Below are 26,340 nucleotides of genomic sequence, written 5' to 3'. Positions count from 1 at the left end.
GGCACTAAAGTAGGCGCTGGGGTGGCAGGAATCCTGGGCCCCGTGCCCAGCTCCATGAGGGGGTGTAGTCTGTCCTGGCTAGAGCTTGGCACTAGGACCTGGGTTCTCTCTGGCTCTGCTGCAGTCTCACTGTGTGGCCTTGGACACGTCCCCTCGCCCACTCTGTGCCTCGATTTCCCCAGCTGTATCGCATTCCCCTCTCGCGCACACTCTGGTGCCATGTCCCTCCCACGGGGAGTAGACTAGGAAGCAGTGAAAAGTGCAGGGGTTGAGATCAGGCACAGGCTGGGGCGTGATTTCTGTTAGCCGTGCATTCCCACAGGGCGGCCTGGGCTGAGAGCTCTGTCATGGGGCCTCCATTTGTCCAGCTGTCAATGAGTTTCTAGTGCCCCAATCAGCATCTACCCCACGAAGGCTCAGCCCCAGTGTCCTCTGCCCCAGCCATGGCAGGTGTCTGGATCTTGAGTTAGCAGCAACGGGGCCACTGGAGCGTTTTACAAATCTAGGCTGATTGTCCAACGCTGCTGCTGAGCCAGCGAAGAAATCAGCCAGCCAGCTCCCGAGGCAGCCCCACAGGGCACTTCACCACCCCAGCCTCGGGCCACTTGGTTCCTTTTCCTTATTGCTCATAAACCATCCTAGACACAATTGTGTGCCAATCGCCCTGGGCTGAGATAGCCCAGCTGGGGCAATCGGGTCAGGACAGGAAGCGAGGCGCTCTGTGCCAGCTGGGAGCACACTCGGCTCTGAGAGGAACAGGAGAGACACCACCCGGGAATGCTGGAGTGGGGCTTCTGGGATTGCTTCAGCTGCGATTAGCATAACGAAGCACCGCCAAACCACATGCAAAACCTCAGCAGATCTCCCTACCCACGGATGTGGCTCCGCTGACCGCAGTGGAATTACCCCTGATTCCCCCCCCCAGTAAACTACAGCACAGCTGGACCACTGGAATCTCCCTCAGTTCCAGCCCTACTGCGTGGCTGGCCCCAGCTGTGTCATGGGCTGCAGCAAAACCCTGGGCGGGTCTAAACTCCCCTGGGCTCAGAGGAGGTTCAGATCTGGGTCTACAGCCCCAGTGCACCCATGCTCACAACATGGGAAATGCCGAGAAAATCCCTCCAGGCCCTGAGCGCCTCAGCGCCACGGCAAACCAACGCCGCAGAGGGCAAAGCCAGGATAGGGCGCGGCGTGCGTTGGTGCAGCGGGACTGGAGTCTCAAGGCCTCAGATACGAGGCCTGGAGCTTGTCCCACAACAAAGATCTTTTCTCCAGCTCTGGTTTCATGAGCGCTGTCGCAGTGGCACCGGGGCTGGGATGCAAAATATGGATCCGGATCCGAACCTCCTCGGAGTCCAGGGATGTTTATTGCTGCAGCCTGTTTACGCAGCCACAAAGTTCAGCCAAGCCAGCTCCTAATGGTAAAGCTGGTTGCAATGCGCATGGCTGAGGCAGAGCAGACAAGGCGGAGAAGACGGTGTTACCCCAAGGGCTCCCAGCTCTGCTGTACCCTCTGGGAAAACGGCTCCCAGCTGGAAAGTCTAGCTGCCTCTGGACCCAGCTTCCAGCCCCCATCTCAGCCCCCTCAGTCTGGATCGTCTGTGGGCGCTCCTGCCCTCCCAGCCCATGACAGCTCCGCACAGTCACAGAGACAGCGTTAAAGCCAGAGGGGCCACCAGGGCACAGGCCACCAGCCCCCCCAGCCCCCCACACTGAAACAAGAGTAAAGTCACTGAACTAGTGTGTGCCACAAGCAGAGACGGGAGCCGAGGGGCACCAGGGCCCGAGGCCTTGCAATGGCAGGGGAATGATGAAGTGAGAGACACCCAGATAATCCTGGCCAGTGACCCACCCCCCACGCTGCAGCGGAAGGCGAACCCCGCCAGGACCCCACTTAAACCTCCTCACTGTGACCACACAGCACGGCCCTGAAGGCTCTCCGAGCCGGACTGGACCCAGACGGGCTCCCAGGATGAGGCCTGGCTGAGGTCAGGGGTGTTCACATGGGGCTGGCGCGTTGGTTCTGCCCATTGCAGAACCAGGGGCCGGATCCGGACACAAAGCTTGGCCCTGTCTAGCTGAACCAGCCATTCCAGACAGAGGGGCCAGGCGGAGCTGACCCAGCCCTGAGGTTCGGGGTGTCCTGTGCCAGGGCAGGGCTGCTTTGGGCCACTCAGTACCAGAGAGAGAAGAACTCGCACCTGAGACTGCGAAGCAGAGACCAGGGGTGCTCTGATGCTGCCGGGTGGTCCTGGCGCCAGTCCCCTGCGGCCCACGCCTGCTAGAGCAATTAGACCCCACACCCAGCTCCAGCCAGTTCCAGCCTGCTCAGGGAGGGGCTGCCAGGCCGGGCTCTGGGGAGTGCTCCCCACAAATGCCAGCTGCCTTCCGGGGCAGGCCCAGCTCCCCACCATTGCACCAGCCTCTGCTCCTGCCCCTGCTGCTCCGTCCCTCACCGTTCCCCTTCAATCCAGGCCTCATATGTGCGGCCACTTGCCCCAGCTCAGGTCAGCCCCATCACACTCACGGTGCAGGCCAGCCAGGCTGTATAGCACCTTTGATGGGAACGTCTCCAATTCATTAATCCTCACCAGCCCCCTGACAGATGGGGAAACTGAGGCACAGAGGGAGGACCTGTCTTGTCCAAGGGCTTGCAGCGAGTCAGTGGCAGAGCCAGGGACAGAACCCGGAAGTCTGACTGCCCATTCCCCTGTTGTAACCGCCAGAACTTCCCCCTTAGAACACAGGAAAGAACCCAGGTGTCCTGATACCCAGCCCGCTGCTATAACCACTAGACTATGTCTCTGTCTGTCTGGGCTGGAGAAAGGACCTAGAAGAACCTGTGGACACCAACACTTGGGTGTGCACAGAAGTGGCACTGGTTTAAAACCGACGTTTGTTAATCAGGAGCAGCAATGGGGTTTGGACCTGCCCTGAGACCCAGGAGCATCTCCACCACGCGCCATCAGGAGTCCCCATGTCGCACAGCTGGGAATCCCCATGGAAACCCACCCTGCCAAGGCTCTTGCCTCTGTGAGCTGAGTTTGTCCATTCTCAGCCCAGTTTCTACTGGGAGGTGCAGCCAGGTCCCCAGAACCAACCACCATGACGCAGTGGTACCAGGCCCAAGGACTGAAAGAGCCACAGAGACTGTATCCACCTCTCCTTCCTAGATGGGCTCTTTGCAGGATCGGACTAGGCACAATGGCCAGGCGGCCAGACAGGCACCCGAGGGAGCCATGCATTGCTCGGGGCTAGAGCGCCAAGCTCTGAGTGCTGAGCTGGCTGTTCTCTGACAGCAGGGGGCGGTGGTGCACACCCCCATGCTCCGGCCAGCCGCTGGGGCTGGGGCTCGTGGGGGGACCCTACCTTTCTCGCTGAGCTCATAGGTCTGGATGATGGTGTGGGCATGCGCCAGGTCAGCATCCTCGCCCTGGTCCTGCAGGAACGCCCCCAGCTCCTTGGCCGACAGCACGCAGTCCTGCCCCGAGTAGCGGTGGAACAGCTCCTCCAGCTCGGGCCGCTTCATCAGCAGGGTGCAGAACTCCTCGATCTCGTGCTCCTCCAGCCGGTCGTTGCTGGACTTATCGCACTCCTGGGGGGAGAGAAAGCCCAGCTCACACGCAGCCAGCCCCTCCCATCGGGAAGGCACCGAACAGCCTGGGATCAAAGCAGGGCCGCTGGAGCCCCCCGTGCCCTGCCCGAGGGAAAGAGGCTGGGGGCTGGACCAGACACAGCCACACTGCTGGGCGCTGGGAGAGGAGTCTGGCGGCTCTCCGCTGCCCTTCTGTGGCACTTCCATGGCCCCGCAGTATCTGAGCACTCGCAGCCTAATGTCCTCACAGCCATGCAGGCCTGGAAGGCAGGGCAGAGTGCTCCCCCTCACCCCCACCCCCCGGCTCAGAGGGGGAACTGAGGCACCGAGAGGCTACATGACTGCGCAAGGCACACAGGGAGTCTGTGGCAGAGCACAGCCTCGAACCCAGGTGCTCTAGGCTAGTGCCCTAATCACCAGCCCATCCTTCCTCCGCCTGGTTGCCAGGTGCCCACATCCCTAGAGAGGCAGCTGGGGCCTTGTCAGCAGCCAGGGCCAGAGTCTGAACTGCCCTCCTCCCTGGGGGCACCTCATAGGCTGGAGCAGGCCTGGGGGGGGGCATCTGCCTTCCTGCCAGGGCATCCCTGCTGTGCAGATCTGCAGGCCTTTGGGCCCCAGGACAGCCACGCAGGTAACTTCCCCTTCCCCCATGCCATGGGCCTGATCCAAAGCCCCTCCACGCTCTCAGCGGGCACAGCCCCAGGCCCCAGTTCACCCCCCCACAGGGTGGCAGCCCAGTGCCCGCAGCAGGGAGGGGGTTTGTCAGGCCGCTGGGTACTCGAGAGAGAAGGGGCCCAAGATCCTATGGACAGCGACGTGCCCAGGGCAGGAGCAAAACAGGCCCTGCTGGGACCCTGGCTGGAATAACAGGGGGGCTGCAGGTCAGGACGGAGTGGCACTGGCCAAGCCCTGGGTGGGAGCTGCAAAGGGTGCTGGGGTCAGGCAGGGCTGAGGGGCAGTGCCAGAGCTGGGCAGGGTCTCAGGACTGGAAGAGCTGGGGGGCTGCAAGGCCCCACTGAGGAGTATTGGCAGGGCTGGGACAGGGCGGGGAGCAGGTCCTGGGACTGGAAGAGCCGGGGGGCTGCAAGGCCCTGCTGAGGAGTATTGGCAGGGCTGGGGCAGGGCGGGGAGCAGGTCCTGGGACTGGAAGAGCCGGGGGGCTGCAAGGCCCTGCTGAGGAGTATTGGCAGGGCTGGGGCAGGGCGGGGAGCAGGTCCTGGGACTGGAAGAGCCGGGGAGCTGCAGTGAGGTGCAGCAGCAGAGCGGTATGAGGATGTTGCCCATGCCCGGCCCACGCCTGTGTAACCAGAGCTACCCGTCTGCCTGTACAAACACCACACAGGGGCCACCCCATCTGGAGAGGGGCGCAGCACAGAGCAGCCTGCCAGCAGCGCCCTGTTTAACGCTTGGACGGGCATTTCCGCAGCAGCCAGGCGCACCAGAGCTGGGGGGTGCCTGGGGGTGGCGGCAGGCAGGGTCCTTGCTCCGTTGCTGTTCAACGGGAGCGAGTTGTGAGCCGCTGCACGCAGGGCCAGGCTGGGAGACGAATCCATAACCTCACAAGCTGTGGTGGGTGAGGCAACTCGCAGGAACCCGGGTGAGCCGGCGACCGAGTCTAAGCTGCCTGCGGACGGTCAGAACGGCCTGACACCAGGTGCCGCATCCCAGGACAGGCCATTTCATCCCCGTCTCGGGAGTTTCCGAGGAAGGAGCCTGATCTGATGGCCAGAGCTGGGAGCCAGGACGCCTGGGTTCTCCTCCTGCCCAGGAGGAGAGAAGCCCCATGCCCAAAGCAGGGGTATTACGAAGCCCTACAGCTGCAGGAACTTGGAGGAAGTGACAGGCCCAAGGCCATGCAGTGAGTCAGTGGCAGAGCAGAGAACAGAGCCCAGGGCTGTATCTACACCGAGCCTCTCGCATACCCTGGCTCCGTCCGTGCTGGCACTCGTATCGAGCAGGCAGGTTTACAGCCTGGCACTTGGCCACTCGGTGACCTTTGGGCAGAGCACTCAACCCCTCGCCCTGGCCCTCCCTCACTGGGGCTGGGCTCCAGCTGCTGCGTTTGGAGCCAGGCTTGGATTTCGGGGCACCAAAGTGCATGGGTGGAAGTTCCTCTCTGCTGCAGTGCCTAACCCACCATGCTGTGCCCAGGCAAGCCCTGAGGGGAAGGGAGGTGCCACACTGCTCCCAAGAGCAGGCCTGGAATCTGCACAAGTCACCCTAGGGAACCTGCGCTGCTAGTCTGTGCAGAGCGGCCCAGAGCCAGCCGTACCCCAGCCTGGGCTGCTGCGCTCGGGGCCAGCGGCATGTGAGGCTCTAATTCTAGCTGGCCTGGCAGACAGGCTTTGGCATCATGCACACACCCCTGCAGGCAGCCGCTCCCCTGCCCGGCAGGACGGCGGGGTCCAAACACAGTGCAGGAGTGCAGCATGGGGACCCAGGAGGGACGCTCTGCCAAGTGGGGACGTGATTCTGACCCTCCCTTGGTAAAGCACCTGGAGATCTCCAGACGGAAGGGGCAGATCAAGGGGCCCTGGCTGTCGGCCCAAGGACAGACCGCCCCAGGGTGCTGTGGCCAGTGGTGGAAATTCCCGCCCACCCCGTTAAAGCTCCTGCCGCTTGTTTCCAGCAGGCCCCTCCCCGCTAAAGCAGCTGCTCTCAGCTGATGAACAGATGGCGCCATGAGAAGCAGGGTGGTCCTGGGCGAGAACATGGAAATGGGGGGGCCATGATCCAGCCCTCCGACCCAGGTCTTAAGAAACTTCTTCCCATTGACCCTCATGGTGCCCAGGCCCCGCTGTGCTCAGCAGGAACACGGGTGGGAAACCAAACCCTGGAGCTGGGCTGGGGGCTCAGGGCAGGCTCTGGCCTGGAGGGGAAGGGTGGACGTGTGGCCACGGTGCTGGACGAGGACTCAGGAGACTGGGGCTCAGTTCCTGGCTCTGCCACTGACTCAGTGGCATGACCTTGGCCAAGTCACACAGGCCTGAAGTTTCCCAAGAACTTGGCAGGTTCTGAGCCCTTGTAACTCTGCCCCCCATCAGGTGCCGCAAGGCCTGCACCCCCAGAGATGCTGATTTCCAGCACTGCTGGGAATGTTATTTATAATTGAGTTCAGTGCTGATGAAAGCAGCTGATTGGGCAAGTGGCTGCTGTGGGTGGGAGCCAGAGAACTGCTGGGAGTGACTCTGGATTCAGACCCCCACCTTCTCCTGAGCTCCTACCAGCTGAAGTTTTGCTCCCGAGACCAGCTCCACACAGCAAGCCGTGATTCATTTCACAAACAGCATCTCGCTGGCTGCGTGACCAGCGCCCAGCCAGCAGGGCACAGAATTCAGAGACCTCGTCCTGCAAGACTCATTCAGGGTACGTCTCCACTGCATGGACACGCCGCGGCTCGCCCGTGACAGCTGGTCAGGCTCGGGCTCGGGGGCTGGTTAACTACAGTGTAGACATTTGGGCTTGGGTTGGAGCCCAGGCTCTGGGACCCTAAAGGGGCGACTGTAGGGTCCTCTGTGGCCACTGCTGACCTCACAGCTCCGAAGCCCTGGCCAGACGCCAGACTGGGGAATTCCAAATTCCCCCAGCGCTTTCTGTTGGAGACAGGATTCTCCTTCACGTGCTGTCCTAAACTCCTGCCGTGTTGTTGTACGCTGATAGACTGTCGCCATGTTCCACCCCAGAGGTGGCTGCACCAGTGCACTGTGGTGGTCGGGCTCCTTTCTCTCCCACATGTATTGCAGGATCAAGCCTGGCCCAGGGGCAGCTTGTGACAGGCGCTGGGGACGTTCTGGGTAAAAGCAGTGCTACAGGCTCAGTTCCTAGCAACCTGCTTCCCGAGGACAGCTGTGCTGCTCTGGGGGAGGCAGTGCGGCCTCGGGGCCCCAGCATCCAACTGGCACCAGGAGTCCTGATAGTGACTCAGCATGTGGCCTTGGATAACACCTCACACCTCCATGCCTCAGTTTCCCCATCTGTTCCAGACACACACAGACAAACTAGCTAACATGTGAGACGCTCAGGAGAAGCCACCTCCCCTGGGGAAAACGGGGGTAATAAACAGCCCACTGGACTGTAGATCCCAGCCCTGGCCACACACACACAGCTGCAGGCTGGAGCTTTCGGGCATGAATTCCGGGAGTAGGTGTCGGGGTGGCTGGTGGCCCCAGGCAGCAGGTCTGTGCCTTGAGGCCCCTCCCTCCTCCTTGGCTTTGTTTGTGATTCCAAGGAACAGGCTCCGGTCCTGGAAGCAGCCCTGCCCACGCCCTGGTCCCTCTCTCTTGACTTCTGGTTGCTCCTGAGCACCTCATGGGACACAGCTGTTCCTGGCGCTGCAGCAACAGGTGGGGCTGGGAATGTAACTGTTGGAATGAGCTGCTCTATTCCATCAGGCCTCCAGGGCCCACAGGCTGGCTGGGGTAGGGGGGAAGCACGGGAGGGCCCTGGCCCGGGCCCTGGCCCTGCAGCCTGTGACAAAGGCGCTCCCAGATGCACTGAGTCTGACAGTTCTCTGACAGTGGGATCGGAGGCTCAGCCTCACTTGGCTTGGCTGGACTCAGGACCTTCTGTAGGTGCTGGGCAAGCGTCCCCGTGTTGGCCCCAGAGACCTCGCTCCCAGACACTGAAACGAGATCAGCAGCAGCCCCTCCGCAGCCGGGGGAAGTTTGCACCTGGGTCAGAACTCTGCAGACTGGGCCCATGCAGCCCTTGCCATCTAGGGTCCTATGGGTGAGAGGCACAGGCTGGTGCCATCCCCTCTGTGACGCCCTCCCCAGGGCCAACATTACAGGGGGGCAAGGAGCAGGGTGGGGCTGGGGTGTGAGGCCATGGAAGAGAGCTCGGGGCAATGCGGGGGAGGCAGCAGGACCCAGGGGTGATGGGGGGAGAGGCAGTGGGGACCAGGGAGGACGGATGCGGACCCCGGGAGGTGGGGGGGGCCAGCGGCGATGGAGGGATGGGTAGGGGGCTGTGGGAGGCAGGGGGGGCCCAGCGGCGATGGAGGGATGGGGGGGGCTGTGGGAGGCAGTGGGGGCCAGGACGAGGGAGGGATGGGGGGGGCCGTGGGAGGCAGGAGGGGCCCAGCAGCAATGGAGGGATGGGGGAGGGCCGTGGGAGGCAGGGGGGCCCAGCGGCGATGGAGGGATGGGGGGGGCCGTGGGAGGCAGTGGGGGCCAGGACAAGGGAGAGATGGGGGTTGGGGGAAGCAGGCGGGACCAGGGGCGGTGGGGGGATGCGCGGCACTGTTCCCTCTAAGTTGTGCGCTTGTGTGTGCGTGCACACAGATCCTAAACCCCGTGCACACGAGTATTGCATCCAGTTTTGGACCCCCCACTACAGAAAGGATGTGGACAAATTGGAGAGTCCAGCAGAGGGGAACAAAAATGGTCAGGGGGCTGAGGCACACAACTTACGAGGAGAGGCTGAGGGAACTGGGGATGTTTAGTCTGCAGAAGAGAAGAGTGAGGGGGAATTTGATAGCTGCTTTCAACTACCTGAAGGGGGTTTCCAGAGAGGATGGACCTCGGCTGTTCTCAGTGGTGGCAGATGACAGAACGAGGAGTAATGGTCTCAAGTTGCAGTGGGGGAGATTTAGGTTGGATATTAGGAAAACTTTTTCACTCGGAGGGTGGTGAAACACTGGAATGCGTTACCTAGGGAGGTGGTGGAATCTCCATCCTGAGAGGTTTTTAAGGCCCGGCTTGACAAAGCCCTGGCTGGGGTGATTTAGTTGGGGTTGGTCCTGCTTTGAGCAGGGGATTGGACTAGATGACCTCCTGAGGTCTCTTCTAACCCTAATCTTCTATGAATCTATGATGGGTGGCAGTTGGGGGAGGCAGTGGGGGCCAGGGGTGATGGAGGGAGGGTGGGGGGCCAGAATGCTAAATAACAAAGTTCACCCAGGGCCCCATTTTCCCTAAGACCGGTTTTGCCCCTCCCACCAGAGACACAGTTCCCTGGGGGACGCGGTAGTGAGTAGTGGGCACAGCGGCAGGGGGGTGGTACCTGGAAGAGCTGGTAGGCGTAGATGTCATTCATGTCGATATTGATCATCTTCAGCATGTCCTTGATCTCCTTGAAGGTCATCTTGTTGTCCTTGTTCTTGTCGGCTCGGTGCAGGATGTCATGGATCCAGATGCAGGAGATGTAAGGAAAGAACGCGGGGGACAGACTCCGGTGCCCCCTCCCCACAAAGACCCCTCTAGGCCAGGCCTGCCTGGGGCTGTAATGAACTGGGGGGTGTGATGAGTTCACTCTTGTCTTTGCCCATGATGGGGCCAAGGTCGACTCCAAGGGCCTGACCCAAAGACCCTGCAGCCAGTGAAAATGGGAAGGGCTTTGAGCAGAGGAGACCTGGCTTCCCTGCTGTGCCCCTCAGCAGCTGTCCCGCTCCCAGCGCCCCCAGGCAGTCCCAGCCCCCTGCGCAGCTGCCTCATGGTGGCGCTATATCATCCAGCCATTTCACACACAGCTAGTGCCCCAGAGTAGCTCGTACAACAAAACCTACAGCTGCTAGGCGGTGGAGGGTTTTCCTGTGCTATATGCATGAGCCCTCCATGCCAGGGCTCAGTGTTTGCACAAGGGGCCCTATCCTCACTCCCTTTATGCTGGGGGCATGAGGGGCAGAGAGGGGATGTGCCCTACACCAGGGCATGACACAGCCAGGAACAGATTGCAGCCCCTGCCTCCCAGCCTCGCGGCTGATCTGCCTCATCCGGCTTCCTCCTGGTACGTCACTAGGGCTTTGAGAGCCACAGGTGGACAGGGCTATGTGGGGAGAAAGCATCAGCCTGTAGCCAGGCACAGGGCTGGGGGACAGCTCTGCCATGCCGCCCTCCAGCCCACCTGGCAGATGAATGAGACAGTCACGCTGTGTGCTTGGCCCAGCAAGTTGTGTGGGGCAGGGCCGGAGGGTCACCGTGCACCCTGCCCTGTGCGCTTAGCCCAGACATGTTTCCACTCCAGGAGCTGTGGCCAGGGCTGGGCCCGTTTGTAGGGTCAGTTACTGTCTGGGAGCCCTAGTGCTGCAGGACGGGGCATTTCTGGCCAGGCGCTCAGGGCCATTGACCCTGCTGGCCGGGGTCGGGCCTGGCTTGCTTGGGGTACGCGCAAAGAGACAGACCCTGGGCAGCGGCCCCATGTCGCCTAACAGCAGGCTGGAACCCCAGACCTGAACCACCCCGCCCATCATCCATGGCGGCTCTGCCCAGCCCCATGCGCGGCGACGGCCCCCAGGAACAGGGGAACCGAGCCCTGCCAGTCAATGGAAAGGATATTGATCAAGCTTCTCTTGCTGGCTCATGGCTTCCACCTTGGCCATCAGCTTCTTCAGCCCCTGGGCCCACCTCTTCGCCTCCTCCTCACTCTGGGCAGCCAGGTCCAGGTTCTTCCGCCGACCCTTGAAGACGATGGTGAGGCACTGCGTCTCCGGGAAGAAACTGCCGTGCTTGCGGAGCCCCTCGGACTGGTAGCCCTCCCGCACGCCGTCCATGTGCATGATGGGGACTGGATGAGACAAGGCCCAGCAACGGGGACGCGGTCAGAGTCCTGTGCTGTGCCTAGCCCACTCGCTTCTGGGCTTTGGCCTCTCTTCCCCGCCTCCCTCTAGCCGGCTGAGAGGCCTTGAGAGCCGGCCTACTGGCCAGCGGGGCCCAGCCACCAACGGATCCCAAGAGAACATCACAGAGCAGCACATTTCAGGTGATCAGTGAAACCCTCCAGCCCCCACTCCATGGCTGTGCTTGGGGGGCTGGAAGGGAGGGGAAGGGATCCCCCAACATATGCACCAATGACTAGCCTGCCCTGGCATCCCTCGCCTCATTATCTTGGCCTTGTCCCATATGTTCTGTTCCCTCCCTAAACCGCAGCCAATAATGTCTCCCTTCCCCCATTCCTCTCTTCCCCAGGAACTCTGCCCCGTTCCCCGTCCCTAGCAGGGAACTCAAGCCAATTCTTGCTTGAGGGTCTGAAATGCTCAGCTAAGTTGATGGAGATTTTCCATCTCATTGCCAGCTGAGGGCTCCTGGTCCCAAACCAGCAACCCCAATCCAGCCCTGCAACCCCTGGGGAAAGCTTGGCTCCCCCTTCGCTGCTGGCCCGTTTTCATTACAGGCAAACCCCCAACCCCCAGCTGGGCCTGGCCACTGGGGTCCCACCTGGCCTGGGGGACTTGTTCCTGTAGGTCTGCCAGCACCAAGCGCGGGAGAGTTCAGAGAGCCCTGATCTGGTGTGTCTCCAGCTCATCCTTCAGGGCAGCTCTGCACAGGTGCCTGCCTCTAGGGCCAGGGAAATCTGAACATGCCAAAATGGGGCCATGAAGGCTGGTAAAACCAGAGCCAGGATTGCAGCAGAGCTCAGGTTTCCAAGGTCCAGCCCCCATCCCGGGGGCAGACGGTCAAAGCAGCAAGGCTCCCAACATGCCGAGCCCTTGGAAAGGGCAACCCCGGGCCAACGTGTGCCTTCCGCAGCACACGCTGGTTCCACATTGTTTGGAGCCCGAACCCGGCAGCTCAGCTCCGAGGTCTGGGGAGACTCACCCGCAGCAGCAGCAGCAGCGAGCTTGGCCTGTCTAGCCCCGATCTGCAGCGCTGGCTGGCAGGGGCGTGTCCCTGCCCTCTCCGGGCGCGTGGGAGCGAGCTGGGAGGGAGCCCAGCTAGCAGGCACTGAGCTAGCGCTTCACAGAGCAGTGGAGCTGAGGTGGCGCGAGCGGCAGGAGGCGTTAGCCACCCCGGGCACCTGCCTAGGGTCTTGTACAGGATCGGACCAGGCACTGGCCCCTCCTGCCGCTTACCTCGCCACAGCTGCACGGCCGTGGTCAGCGTGCTGGCTCGCTCCGCTGTCTCCTGGCGCGGGGACTCCCCCCAGATCCAGGGCAGACATGCCTTCACCTGCGCGGCTCACGGCAGCGTCATGGGCAGCATGTTCCCAAGGGCCTGGTGCCATGGCCAGGGCTCTCAGGAGAGCTGGGCACACGCTGGGAGCTGAGCTCTTTGGAGTGAATGGCCCCAGCCCTCGTTGCTCTGTTCAGTAAGGACCTGCCAGGGCCTGTGCTTGGTACATTCCAGGAGCAGGGGCCTTAAGACCCGTCCACCAAGCTGCCCTTCTCCAGAGACAGCTGAGACGAAGGCCGTAACCCTATCTGCTGGGGTGCCATCTGATGGGGCTCTTGCAAACTGTCCTCCTCCCACCTGCTCTCTGCGGACTCTCTCGAGACGATGCTGTGAGGTGCTGAGCGCCCTCCGCTCCCCAGGACTTCGCAGCATCAGGCGGCCAGATTTTGACAAGAACTCAGCCCGCTGGGTGCTGAGCTCTTGTGAAATGTTGGCCCAGCTAGTGGGTGCTGACACACGACAATCTGACCCCCAGGAGCTCAGTCAGCAGGTGGATGCTGGTCAGCAGAGTCCAACTACACCCAGGGCTCATGTGCAGAGGCAGGAGGAGCAGCTGCGGGCTGAGTGTGATGGGCAGCTGAGCCAGGGTCTGTATCCTACTCCTGGCTCTCGTTAGCATTTTATTTAATCAGTAGTGGATCTAGCCTATTGGCTGTGTTTCTTCTGGGTGTCTTAATACCAGAAGGACACAGGTAACATAGGGGGAATTCAGCAAAACAAAGATTTGAGGAGCTAGAGAGACATTTAACAGACCCAAGTCAGCCTGCAAATGCGTCTCTGGCTGGTTCACTTTGTGCACCTGGAACAGGCCCACGGGGACACATGGAAGATGGAGCCCTGGATGAACAAAGCAGTGTGGGAACTTCTGCAGGGAAGGGCCTGGCCCTGGGAGCAGGGAACTGGGTGAGCAGCAGTTCTGCAGAAAAGGAGCTGGGGATTACACTGGACGAGAAGCTGGATATGAGTCAGCAGTGTGCCCTTGTTGCCAAGAAGGCCAATGGCATTTTGGGATGTATAAGTAAGGGCATTGCCAGCAGATCGAGGGACGTGATCGTTCCCCTCTATTCGACATTGGTGAGGCCTCATCTGGAGTACTGTGTCCAGTTTTGGGCCCCACACTACAGAAAGGATGTGGACAAATTGGAAAGTCCAGCGGAGGGCAACGAAAATGATCAGGGGGCTGGGGCACATGACTTATGAGGAGAAGCTGAGGGAACTGGGCTTATTTAGTCTGCAGAAGAGAAGAGTGAGGGGGGATTTGATAGCAGCCTCCAACTACCTGAAGGGGGGGTTCCAAAGGGGATGGAGCTCGGCTGTTCTCAGTGGTAGCAGATGACAGGACAAGGAGTAATGGTCTCAAGTTGCAGTGGGGGAGGTTTAGGTTGGATATTAGGAAACACTATTTCACTAGGAGGGTGGTGACGCACTGGAATGGGTTCCCTAGGGAGGTGGGGGAATCTCCTTCCTTAGAGGTTTTTAAGGGCCGGCTTGACAAAGCCCTGGATGGGATGATTTAGTTGGGGCTGGTACTGCTTTGAGCAGGGGGTTGGACTAGATGACTTCCTGAGGTCTCTCCCAACCCTGATATTCTATGATTCTATGACATAATGGGTCTATGACATAATGGGTATGATTTAATCTCTAATTTCTGTCGTTCTAATCCCAGGCCAGACGGAGCCCACGTAAGCGTAGGATTTGCTGTCTCCAATAGAGACACTGACAGCAGTTGCTGTTGTGAAGCATCAGAGCAGTGTCTAGGGTCGCCATGTCCAGGATCGAGGAGGAGATATCTCTGTTCACCCAGAAATCAAACCCAATGCTTTTGATGGGGGAGAGGGAGGGGTTTCTGAGCAGAGTGAGGGACCTTCATGACTGGGAGGTAAAGGATGAAAATGCACCTTAAACCTGTTACCTGTGTCTGCTGTCCTGCCAGGGCACAGGAACAGGAGCCTGGAGCTGAGAACCTGCTCGGCTCATCACACTGGAAGGCATGCAGCTGGATTTTACAGGGCTCCAGACTTGAGCCAGTTAAGTTCTGTGCTTGGGTGGGTGAATCTGGATTCCAGGTTCTGTGCTGGGGGTTCTAGGTTCTGTGTTGGGTGGGGTTTTATGTTCTAGTTTCTGGCCTCGGGTTCTAGGTTATGTGCTCTACATTATGCATTGGGCAGAGCATTGGGCTGTAAAATTTGCATTGGTTGGGGGTTAGGTTCTAGGTCGGTGGGTGGGAGGGGTTCTCGGTTCTGTGTTGGAGGTGGGTTGGGTTCTAGGTTCTGAACAGGGATCTGGATTTCTTGTTTCCAGGAGTATTTGTGCCCCTGAGCCTCAGCCACTGGGACTTACAGATCTGCTTGGAGCGAGCCCGTTTAAAGCAGCTCTCAGACAAGATGGTCAAGCCGTCCTCCTGCAAGCGGTAGAACCGCTCCTTTTTCCGTCTACGTGACTTGATCTTCCAGAGAAAGGAGCCCTTCAGCATCACCTTGATGTCTTCATCATCTGTCAGGCCTGCAGGGAGCAAAGGGAAAGAACCCATCCAGTCCCTCAAAGCCACCACTTCTGCGGCAAGGCTAGTAACGCGGCTGCCAGTGCAGCGTCACTCTGCAAGGAGCCAGCTGGCCCGCCCGCCCGGTGCCTGAGGTTTGCCAGCTGACCCGGGCCCTGTGAGAAAGGAGTGTGAGGGGCATCTGTCCACTGCACAGTCAGCGTTCTGTCCTGCCTTGCAGGGAACCAATGTCCCTAACCAACGAACACACAAACACCGGCTCAAAGGCATGGGCAGCATCCACTCTAGAAGGTGGGGCCTCCCGTTCCATCCAACCCAGGTGCCTACAGCCTGCGTTCACGGAAATTCTCCTCTAACGGCAGTAGAGGTCGTACACCCACACTGTCCACGGCTGCACTCGCTCGTGCTCTCTCTCTCTCTCACACACACACGCGTTGTCCACAGCTGATCTCTCACACACACATGGCCTAGAAGGTCTCACAATGGTATCGAGCATCACACAACTGGAACGTCGCCAGGGTTTGCTACTGAGATGGCAACCCTTGGTGTGTCTCCCTGGCTCGCCGATCGTGTGGGCATCAGCCCAGGAAGCTCCATGTGTTGCTCAGTGGACGGGTCCTGGTAACGTTCTTGCAGGAGAAACATGAATCGGAAGCTGGGCCGTGGCAGGCAGGTCAAGGAGAAACGGCGCTAACAGCTCTTTGCCCTTCGATAGCACCTTGCAGAGCAGAACCTCGCTGCACTTCATAAACAGTACGGATTTTAGTCTCACACCACCCCTCATGTTATCCATGTGGAAACTGAGGCCCAGAGGGGCAGTGACTTACCCAAGGCAACCAGCAGGTAAATGGCAGAGCCAGAAATAGAACCCAGGCATCCTGACTTTGTTACGAATTATACCTAATTGGTCACGCACACAAACTGCTGTGAATTATAGCTGACAGGTCACGCACAGTTCGAGTCTAGGCTGAGGCACACGAACAAAGTCCACAACTGCAGAGTTCCCAAAGATACTAAGTTTATTACGCTCGAGTGTGGTGCCCCTCTCCTAATCAGGAGGGGACCCCGCATGCAGGTTATACAAAGATTATATACCTTTTAGCAAAGCATGTTGCCCTGGAAACCTTAGCCAATAGACAAACCCTTCCCTTATTTACCACCTATCCCTGCTAGGTACATTCCCCGTGCTAAACCATTACTTTAACTACATTAGCTGGTCCTAAAGCAATGCATCAGTAACTTTTCTTATCAGGATGGGAGGCCCACATCAAGGCCAGGAGGCAGGGAGTTAGGAACAGACAAAGAACAGAAACCAGGAGTCGAGACAGGCTGGAAACAAGGGGGGGGTTTTCACAGGAATGCAGTATCTAAGGAGCACTCCTCCTGGTGCACGATGTGTTTGCTTTTAGACAATGGTGGGCCCCAAACCAAAATGGAGTCACATATGCTAACTTTTTCTTAACAACTTCCAGCCCCCATTGCTACAACTTCTAGACACTGCTCCCCTCCCAGAACCAAGAATGGAGCCAGATCCCCAGTCCTTCGGCTCGAACCCTCACTCCCCTCCCAGAGCTGGAAGTGGAACCCAGGTGTCCTGATTCCTAGGACCCCTGCTCTCACCTTAGACCCCACTCCCTCCCTTAAATACCTTGGGCCAAATTCACTGACGCCTGAGGCCTTGTGAACATGAGCATGTTGCAGGAGCAGCAGGGCCTCCAGTGTGAACTGGAACCAGTGCAGAGCTCGGGGCGCACACTCGCTTCAGTAGGAAAAAGCCTCTTCCAGTGCAGTGTGCGTCAGCTGGGAAGAGGTTTAAGTGAAACCGACACAAGTTTCTCTTAAACTGAAATAAGCGCACACAGGTGAGCTGCCCAGGAGCTACCTGCTAGTCTGAGGGACTTGCCTGGCCCCCATCACTACAGGGTCTGAGCCCCTCAAAGCTTTAAGGTATTTATCCTCACACACCCCAGTGAGGTCAGGCAGTGCTATGACCCCCATTGTACAGATGGGGAAGGGAGACACAGAGAGGTTAAGGAACTTGCCCAAGGTTACGCAGGCAGCCTGTGGCAGAGCTGGGAATTGCGCCCCAGGCTCATGGCCTAGCCACGGGGCCATCCTTCCTCTCACCTACATTGGTTTGGAAACCCCTTGAAGTGAAGCAGCTGCAACTTTCCCATGCAGCCAATGCCGAAGGGGCTACATCTCAACTGAAATCAATGGAATTTCACCTCTTCCACCTGTGGCCAGGTCCAGTTCCTTTCTCTACAACAGGGGTCTCAAACTTCCTTGCACCATGACCCCCTTCTGACAACAAAAATTGCTACACGACCCCAGGACGGGGGAACAAAGCCTGAGCCCTGCCACTGCTCTTGGAGGGGTGGAAGGGCAGCAAAGCCGAATCCCCAGGGCTTCTTCCCCAGGCCTCTAACCTGGTTCCCATCCCCTCACGCAGGGCTGAAGCCCTTGGGCTTTGGCCCCGGGTAGTGGGGCTCAGGCTTCGGCCCTGGGGATGAAGCCCTTGGGATTCTACGAGAGACTGGCTCAAGCTCTGAAGCAGGAGGGTTAATATCCCTGCCAGAATTTTTGCTAGCAATAATTAAGATAACTCGTGATTTTCTGGTATCCATGGAAATATCCAAGCCTCTTTTGAATCTTGCGACGTTCCTGGCATCAGGGGTTTCTGTGGCAGTGAGTTCCACAGGCTAAATAACTGTTGTGTGGAACAGCGTTTCCCTCGGTCAGTGTTAAGAACTGGATAGTGTCCGAATCTGTTTCCGACAGAGCTTTGTGCCTTGCCTGCCAGCCCAGGAGCGCGTCTCCTCTCAGAGCTGCAGGAGGGTTGTGGTTAAGCCAAGCACGGGCATTGGCCAGGATGCTCTGTGTTGTGATGTTATGTAAAGGCATCTGAAGAATGACCAAAGGGGCCAATTCAACTAATCCAAACAAATATCCAATGGGAGGAGGGTAGATTGATTTCGGACCCCAGCTGACGATCAGCATGGAGCAGGCCGCACTGCATTGCCTGGGAGATTATCCGAGCAGAGGTGCTCTGAGATCATGGCGTGCCAAGTGCAGCCTGAGAGGCCATTGTAACAGTGCTGAGGGCGCCCTTGGCTCAGCATTCCCCTCTGTGCGGGCGCTCGAGGGAAGAGCTTGGGAGGTGGAGGGGCACGCTGTGTGTTTGTTTTGGCCCTGTGTGTGGGCAGATGTCAGGCCATAGCCACACCCTGAGAGAGTTCGTCTCCCGCAGAGCCTACAGGCCCCCCCCCCCCGATCTTCCCAGGTCTCCGGGGGGAAGATCCCAGTGTGCATTGCACCGCATGAGGAAAACCACCCAGACTCCTCTGTCTTCAGCACCAGCAGCCCAGATTATTCCGGATTCAAATACACCTGTGCAGAGCGGGAGCTGTGAACGGAATCCCGGGGCTAGATGGTCAGGCCCCAAGGGAGCATTACAATCTCCCGGTCTGCGCTCCTGCCTGCCCCAGGCATTCCTGCACCCTGCCCAGAACTTCTGGGGAGTGAACGCACATCGGTTAGAAAGAGACGCCCCGTCTTGACGGCAAGTGGCTGCGATCCCACCACATCCCAAGGCTGAAATGGCTGAGTCAAGACAAATGCAGCTGCATGGATCTTGCAGCTCTCTGCTCACTGGAACGGTGCCGGACGCAGACAGTTCCTAGGACACTGGGCAACACAGGTGGGGCGTCGGCAGCATGACCCAGGGTCCAGCGCCCCACGCTGGGCGTCGGGAGACGCGGGTTCCACGCTCGGCTCTGGCAATGTCTTGTCTGATCACTTAGGCCAAGTGTCCAGTCGGACACTGTACAGTCCCTCCAGATCGGCTCCCCAAAACTGAGACACTTGAAAGCAGAGACCTTTGAAAATTGCAGCCTTAACCACTTCTGTTCCCCACCCCATCCTGCGTGCTGGGTGCTCTCGGGACACGAAGAGCCCGGAGTAAGAGCTCATGCCGCACCCCTCGGTCTCCTTGGCATCGTGGCGTTTGCAATCACAGTGCCATTCAACTCAAGCCTGTCTTGAGCAAATATCCATGTTGCAAGTGAAGCACGGAGGGAGCTGGCAGCTGTGAGGGTTTCTAGATGTAAACACAGAGCAGGCTGGGCTTCGGCTGTAAATATCCTGCCTGCCCGACCAATCCACGCCCTGGAGAGCAGCCAAGAAACCATCAGCCTCCCGCAAACCACAGCGAGGGACACGCACTTCTGAGCAGAGCTTTGCCTTGAACCTTTCCCTGGGGGCCGCTCTCCTCGACAGTCCAATGCCGACCTGCAATCTTCCCGGGAGGGGTCTCAATAAAAGGGGTACGTGTTCCCAGCACGATCTCAGGGAAGGTTAGAATGGGAGCTAGTAAAATATAACAAAGGAAGCAGCATGGTAAGTTAGCAGGCGGGGGCAGTGGGTGCTCGGACGCCTGGGTTCTATTCCTGTGTCTGTCACTGCGTGCGCTTGGGCCACATCTCCCAGGGCCCCGCACACACAGGTCAGGGCCAGATTTTCAGACACCAGCAACCAGCACTTTTCAGGTGGGCTGAGCATCTGCTGCTACCCCCAGGAGCTCAGCCTCTCCAGGAGCCCATGCTACGGGCAGGGGGCCGTGGCCTCCCACGGGGGCGGTAAGGCTGTTTGAGAAGCACTTGGACACCCACCGCTGCAGGATGCTGGTGAAGTTCAAAGCGCTGGTACCTTTAACTAGGGAACACCCGGTGCAGCTGAGTCCCAAGGTCGCTGTGGAGCACACGTCCACCCAAGTCATTGCTATGGACTTGCAGAACATCCTCCATCCTAAACGCAGGGCCGAGGTCCCTCTCAGTGGGAAAGGGCAGGACCTTAGCCTCTTAGCCTCGGTGTGATCCCGACGTTGAGGCCAAAGACTCGGAGGAGAGTGTACCTGATGCTCCAGGCTGCTCTTGTCTACCCCACGTGCAGCAGGCGAGACAACCGCTGGCTCTGGGTGGGTTTCCGAAGGAGAGTGTTGTGCAGTAAAGGACACATAATCGCAACAAGTAAATCAAATTACTGGCTGTGTCGAAGCCCCCCAGAGCGGCAGGGGATGCAACAGCATCCAGCTATAATCTGGTCTGAAACTCATCACCAGGCAATGGCCTGATTTAGGACCTAAACTCACCCAGGGATTTATTCGGACCTACTAAATGCTCCAGGCACTCAGGCACAGAGCTAAAGAGGTGCTAGTTTTAAGCCCCACATTTAATTCTCAGATACATTTTTTAAAGGGTTACAAAAGCTACTACAGATTTTATTTGGGGGAAGGGAGAGTTTTTTCTGGGATCAGCAGAGCATCCAAGGTGGGCAGGGAATTTCACTGGGATTTGGGCACCAAACTCCCTCAGGCTCCGATGAGATTCCCAGTCTTAAACCTTCCCCCATGGAATGTGACCCAGCTCTCTGCCCTAGCAGGGGAAGAAGGAAGTGAAACTGACTAGAAACACTGCCAGCCTAGTTTCCCTGTCTATGCGGAGCGAAAGGCAAGACACAAATAAGCCACATGCATGGTGAGAAGTAAGCTTGGCTCTGCAGTTCCTCCCCGCTGCAGTCAGCTGGTGCTGCAAACAGCACAGGGCGAGGAAGTGGTTTGGAACAGAGGATTGTTCTCTGACTGGTGGGTTTGATTCTCCTTTGACGCAGGCATAGAGAGGGAGGCACTGCACTGAGCCAATGGAGTTACCCAGGGGTAAAACTGGGGGAAGGGAGAGGAGTACCAGGCCCAGTGTCTCTTAAACTCATCAGACTATATGGAAATTCAAGGGCCATGGAAAATCCATCACTGGCTTGTCAGGGAAATAGCCAGAAATGGGGAGTAAACTCCGTTTCCATTGCTTCTTGTACGTGATTTCTCCCTCATGGAATGGAAACATGAACGAATCTCCCCCCGGGCCCGACACTGCCCAGATTACAGGGTCCCTTTTCGTGCGCCAAGGTTCCGAAGCCTTTTGATGAATGAGTACACTGATCAGAAAGGCCCAGGCACACGGCTGCCCCCAGCCCCACCCCCTGCATCGCCCAGCGCACTCGGCAAGGCCCACACCGCTGGACACGAGAATGAAAGCAAGAGAGAGACTGACTCACTCTGACCCTGCTCCCACTCCATGGAAACACTTCCATTCACTCTAAGGGCTCAGCCTCCCAGTGGGGAAATGTGTCAGAGTCCAGATTACGGGCCTCTGCCAATGCTTGGGCTGACTGAAGGCAGGAACAGGGAAGAAACAAAACTACTTAACCTGTGATGATTAAAGCGGAGCAGACGCCTTCCGCTCCTGGCCCCGTAGAGTCCTGTTTCAAGCAGCCCGCTGGACGCATCCGCTGGAGGCAGCTGGAACGCCCCAGGTGCCATCCAGTGGTGGTAGAACAGAGGCCAGCAGCATAAGGGCCTGATCCAGCTCCCCTGGACGCCAGGGAAAAGACTCCTGTTGATCTCAGTGGAAACTGGGTCAGGCTCTCTGAGATCCACAGCATGCCCCACACCCCAGTTATCTACCCTTGGTCTCTTACAGTGGCTTTGGGGGGCAGTCCCTGCTCCCCTCCCAGCCCACAAAAACCCCTCCGCTCTCCATTTCCAGAGCAGAGAAAGCACCTCTGGCCACTTTTGGAGTTTACTCCGTGATCGCAGTTCCTAGATTCAGCCCTGGAAGGTTGAGCAATCTTTGCCTCTGGCTCACTGGAGCCCTGAGCCTGCCCCTGGTCAGTGTTGTGTGTTCCACACTGATTCACATCTGGCCAAGCGGTGCCTCCTGAGCCAGCTCCTGTCTGTGTCCCCAGAGCATCGCTCTCCCGTGTTACCTTCAGACCCTTCTCCGCGGTTGCACTTTGCAGAGCCGTGCAATGAGCAGCCTGCCCAGGGGCTCCACCCCATGCTTTCCGAGCACACTAAGGAGCTTGACAAGGGTTTAAACCAGTGCAAGAACCAGGCTGGAAACTCACCGGCCAGGCGTAATTCCCAGCTCTGCTTCCCAGCCAGGCCCAGACTGACCCCCCTACTCAGCACTGAGTTAGCTCTGTCACAGGGACTCCAAAGCACCTCACACACACAAGTTAACTAGCCCTCACGCCTCTCCTGGGAGGCAGGTCATTATTATCCCCAGTTCCTAGATGGGGAAACTGAGACAAAGAGGGGTGCAGTGACTTGCACAAGGTCACACAGAGAGGCAAGGAGCAGAGCCAGGAATAGAACCCAGGCGTCCTGAGTGATACTCAGGCCTGTGCTTCACTACGCTGCTCCCTCCCCTTCACTGCAAATGCTGAAAGCTCCAGTCCTCATGGAGACTTAGGAAAGAACTGTCACTCCAACTCCTCCCCCGAGTGGGCTTGGCTTGTGGTGCTAGCACAGACGGGGGGGCCGCATTCAGCACTGATGCCAACAGATGGAAACTGCAACCCAGGGTCTAGAACTACCAGAGGCTGCAAATGCCATCCCAGCCATGCCCACAGGGCCCAGGCAGCGCCGCAGCCCCTCGCACCCAGGACTTCCTCCCCCACTGCAAGGCACTCCCCCCAGGGACACAGGGCAGATCACTTTACTCTTTTGGCCCCCCTTCGCCCAGCTCCCGGCCACACCTGAGCCTTCACTCCTGCGTGACTCACCAATTTGCAGTGCCTGAAATCCTCCATGAAAAGGGGCTAGCCAAGGGCAAAGGATTACTCTGAGGCCTACAGTCTTTGAAGGGTTAATTTAGGAGGCCAGCTCCAGCCCAGCACTCAGAAACCCCAGTGCTGTGAGAGCCCCCATGGCTATCCCTGTCCCTGCCTCTGGCACAGACTCACCACCCAGGGCACATCCAGGCCATCCTCCCCTGGCCCCTCCGCGCTGGGCCGTTCGCGCTCACACACAGAGCCGGCTCTGCCCTGCCCGTGAGCACGGCAGCGGGAGTTCTGGCAAACCAAGAGCAGCAGGGTTTGGCCGCTGGCTCTCCCAGGGCACTGCCCAAGCTGGCCCCAGCCCCGAGAGGGGAGAGATGAAGGGTGCAAGGAGGCTCGGCCATCCCGAGGCTGAGCCAGGCCTGCTGCAGGGGACTGGCCTGGCTTGTACCTCTGGACACCTGGGCTCTGGCCTCCCCACTTTCACTGTCCTCTCCTCAGCTGACACCATCTCTCGCTGGCCAAAAACACTCAGCGCCTCCTGTCTAAACACGGGCTCTGTGTTGATCCTGCACATTCCTCCAGCAGCCAGCTCCACTCGGAGAGGACATGGCTCCTTACTTCCGCCTCAGCTTCCAGCTCTGCTTCCCCCACCAGCATCCCTTTGCTCTTTGCCTTCAAGAGGATTTTACTGGGCCAGCTTGGTGGGGGAGCTTTACATAAGGGCACCCTCTGATCCAGATTGTTCCTGGCAGCTCTGGCTCAACCCTGCTCAGTGTTCTCCAGGGCAGTTTTATCCCCTTGGGAACAGATGCAAAAAAATTCTATGAGGGAGAAATAGCAACGCAAATCAGCACTGCCGAGGCAAGGGCCCTCCAGCGACCGTGCCGGGGGAAGGATTGCAAACGTCTACCACAAGTCCCTGCACCTGATTCCAGTCCAGGAGCCTGAGTGAAGGAGCTCTGGGGGGTGGATTCCTACCCTACAGCTTGTGCAATGGAAAAGGCTCCACGTCCCTCTGTGGCTGCTGCTGCTCCACCACTCTTGCTACGTGGGGGGTCAAAGGCTGTTGAATCCACGGCCCCATCCCCAAGCCCGGCTCGCCTCCCTATGCAGTAAAACCACAGCATTTCCCTGGGCGGGGCAGGATTTAGGTACAGAGAATTCTGGAGGAGTTTAGTGATGGGTCCAGCAGGCCACGCGGATTGGAAGCCAGCCCATTTCTCCAGCCGCTCTGGCTCCCGGCTCCTGGCTCCCCAGAGGTCAGGTGGTGACAAGCGGAGCTGCTGTTCTGAACACTGCCAGAGCCGCGATGGGAGACTCTAAAAATACTGCTGGACTGTCCCAGCTAGTTATAAACAGCTCCCCAGATAAGGGCATCTGGGTATACCCAGAAAGCCAATGGAGCAGCTGTTAGCTTCAGAGACCCTCTATCGTCTCTCTGCAATCTTGTTTTGCAATGCTGGGTCTGCAAACACGGGGACTAACTTTTGCAAACCCCACCAGGCACCTCCCTGCATCTTCGGGTTCCTTGGCCCCTGTCTAACCCTGGCCCTGAATGTGGAGCACAGGCTGCCTCGGGCTACCTTACTTGTGCTGTTCCCAAGCCCTTCTAGCCAATCAGAAAGCAGCTGACAAGGACTCCCCTTAGCAGCCCAGTGTGTGACCGTTAACCCGTTCACTCCTGGACTGAACCGTAATACTGGGCAAAGTAAATATCTAACACCAGCCCATTGAAGAGGCTGTGGATAGATTATGGTACTGGGAGCTGGCACGCCTGAGTTTTAATTCTGACTGCCATCAGCTTGCCTTGGGCAAGTCATTTCTCTGCTCTGTGCCTTGGTTTCCCCATAGCACTCTGTACCTCAAAGCAGCACCCTGGACCCCCCATATTCTCCCCTGTCATATAATTATGATATATTTCATACAAAGCATGTCATAGAAGATATCATAGGAAAGGTCATGATCTGTTGAAACCCATTGTTCTGTCCAAATATGTATATCCTTAGTGTGTATGAAGGTATGAGATTGTGCCATATGGTTGTTACAGAAATACAGAAATGTGGTAAGTTTGAGAGTCATCCACTGTCAGTTCCCCAGTGACAACAGAGAGGATCCACTCCCAGGAGGGTGTTAAATGACCATTAGTCAGCAGGGGAGTTGTAAAGAAGGGATTTACAATGCTGTAAGAAAGCTGCACAAGCATCACACAAGGGCGGGCGGGGGGGGGGGGGGGTTGCTCAACTCTGTGACTCAGCAAAGCCCACCAGGACATGTCTGGGGCTAGTGTTTTCCAGGCACCTGGACTGAGGAGATAAAGTAAGGGACAGTGGCATCATGCTTTTACCTTTCTCTTCACCCACCAATGCTGGAAGCAACAAGAATGCTGGGAAGACAAAGACTTGACCTGAGGAGACTTGCCCAGGCTTAAAGGGGAAGCCTGTGTATTAAGAACTGTAACCTACCTACAACATTCCTTGGAGTGATAAAACTGCTTGATCCAAATACTGCCTAGTGTAATAAGGTTTAAGATTTAGACTGTGTGCTTACCTTTTATTTTCTTTGGTAACTATCTCTGACCTTTTGTGCCTATCACCTATAATCACTTAAAATCGATCGTTCTGTAGTTAATAAATCTGTTTTATATTTTACCTAAAGCAGTGTGTTTTGGTGGAAGTGCTTGGGAAATCTTAGCTCAGATACAAAGGCTAGTATGTGTCCTTTCCGCATCGAGGGAGGGGCGGACTGGGTAATGAACTTACACTGATCAGGCTTCTGACCAGGGAAAGACAGTCTATTCCTGGGGTGCCAGGCTCGAGAGAATTGGCTGGTGCCTTTCTCTGTGTGATTCATGCGCGGTTTTCGGAGCATTCATGCAATCTAGCTGAGTGGGGGGCTCCACATCCTGTGGTGCTGAGTGATCACAGCGCCTGGTGGGGCTTGCTGCTTGTCACGAGCAAAGCACTGTGAGTCAGCCCAGGCTGGAGAGTTAAGGAGGCACAGCGGTACCCCAGTTCCAGGTTGTACCCCAGGGATCCCATCACAGGATGACAACACTGACCACTAGTCACCTCAGCATATTAATAAGAGGGAGGCATCTGTCTGAATTATTACAGTAACATCTAGAGGTCCCCAGGATGCTAGAATCTATATGTACACATACGAAGAGGCTGTCCCTGCCTTGACGAGCTTACAACCAAATTAGACCAGACAAAGGGTGCTGGGGGAAGGGACTATTCCAAGATCACAGGAGAGCTCAGTAGCAGACTCAGGACTCCTGAGTGCCAGGCCAGTGCTCTATCCACTACACCATACTGGCTCCATGACTGCCCCTGCTAGGGATCATTCTCTCCAGCCCATCGGGGAGCGGTAGGCAGGCAGTTACACGGAGGAGCTGTAGATGGCATGTGCCCAGGCTGAGGACTGGCGGAGTGTTGATACTCTGTGCCCAGTTGGCAAAAGTTGTTGCAATATGCCTGGGGCCAATGCGCCACAATCTCAAGGGGCCTGTCAATCTGCAGAGCTCACAGGGGTCAAGGAAGCAAGGAGAAACTCCCTGGGACCCCACGTAGGGAGTGCCAGACCCTCAAGCTGGGGAGGGGCTAGTTCAGCAGAAAATATCTGCTTGTTTTCCTTTTAACATCGTCTCTCCCTCCCGTTTTACACCGGCACACATGCAGACTCACAGTCACCCACTAGCTCACACACAGGCCAGGTTCCCCTCCAGGTTCTCCCAGACTCGT

The 26,340-nt window shown here is 58.0% G+C and overlaps 1 protein-coding gene across 2 annotated transcripts in view; it reads right to left on the bottom strand.

Annotated features, from left to right (window-relative positions):
- PLCD3 (phospholipase C delta 3) overlaps positions 1 to 26,340 on the bottom strand; it is a 56,415-nt gene that overhangs the window by 13,117 nt on the left and 16,958 nt on the right. For both annotated transcript variants that reach the window (XM_074940818.1, XM_074940819.1), the window contains exons 2-5: positions 14,824 to 14,985; positions 10,870 to 11,098; positions 9,599 to 9,728; positions 3,370 to 3,595 (exon numbers count right to left, since the gene is read on the bottom strand). In XM_074940818.1, the coding sequence (XP_074796919.1) occupies positions 3,370 to 3,595; positions 9,599 to 9,728; positions 10,870 to 11,098; positions 14,824 to 14,985 (747 nt within the window). The remainder of the gene's footprint in view (positions 1 to 3,369; positions 3,596 to 9,598; positions 9,729 to 10,869; positions 11,099 to 14,823; positions 14,986 to 26,340) is intronic.

The sequence above is a fragment of the Natator depressus genome, chromosome 27 (assembly GCF_965152275.1).
Source record: "Natator depressus isolate rNatDep1 chromosome 27, rNatDep2.hap1, whole genome shotgun sequence".
NCBI lineage: Eukaryota > Metazoa > Chordata > Testudines > Cheloniidae > Natator > Natator depressus.
This window is presented reverse-complemented; position numbering and strand designations above follow the sequence as displayed.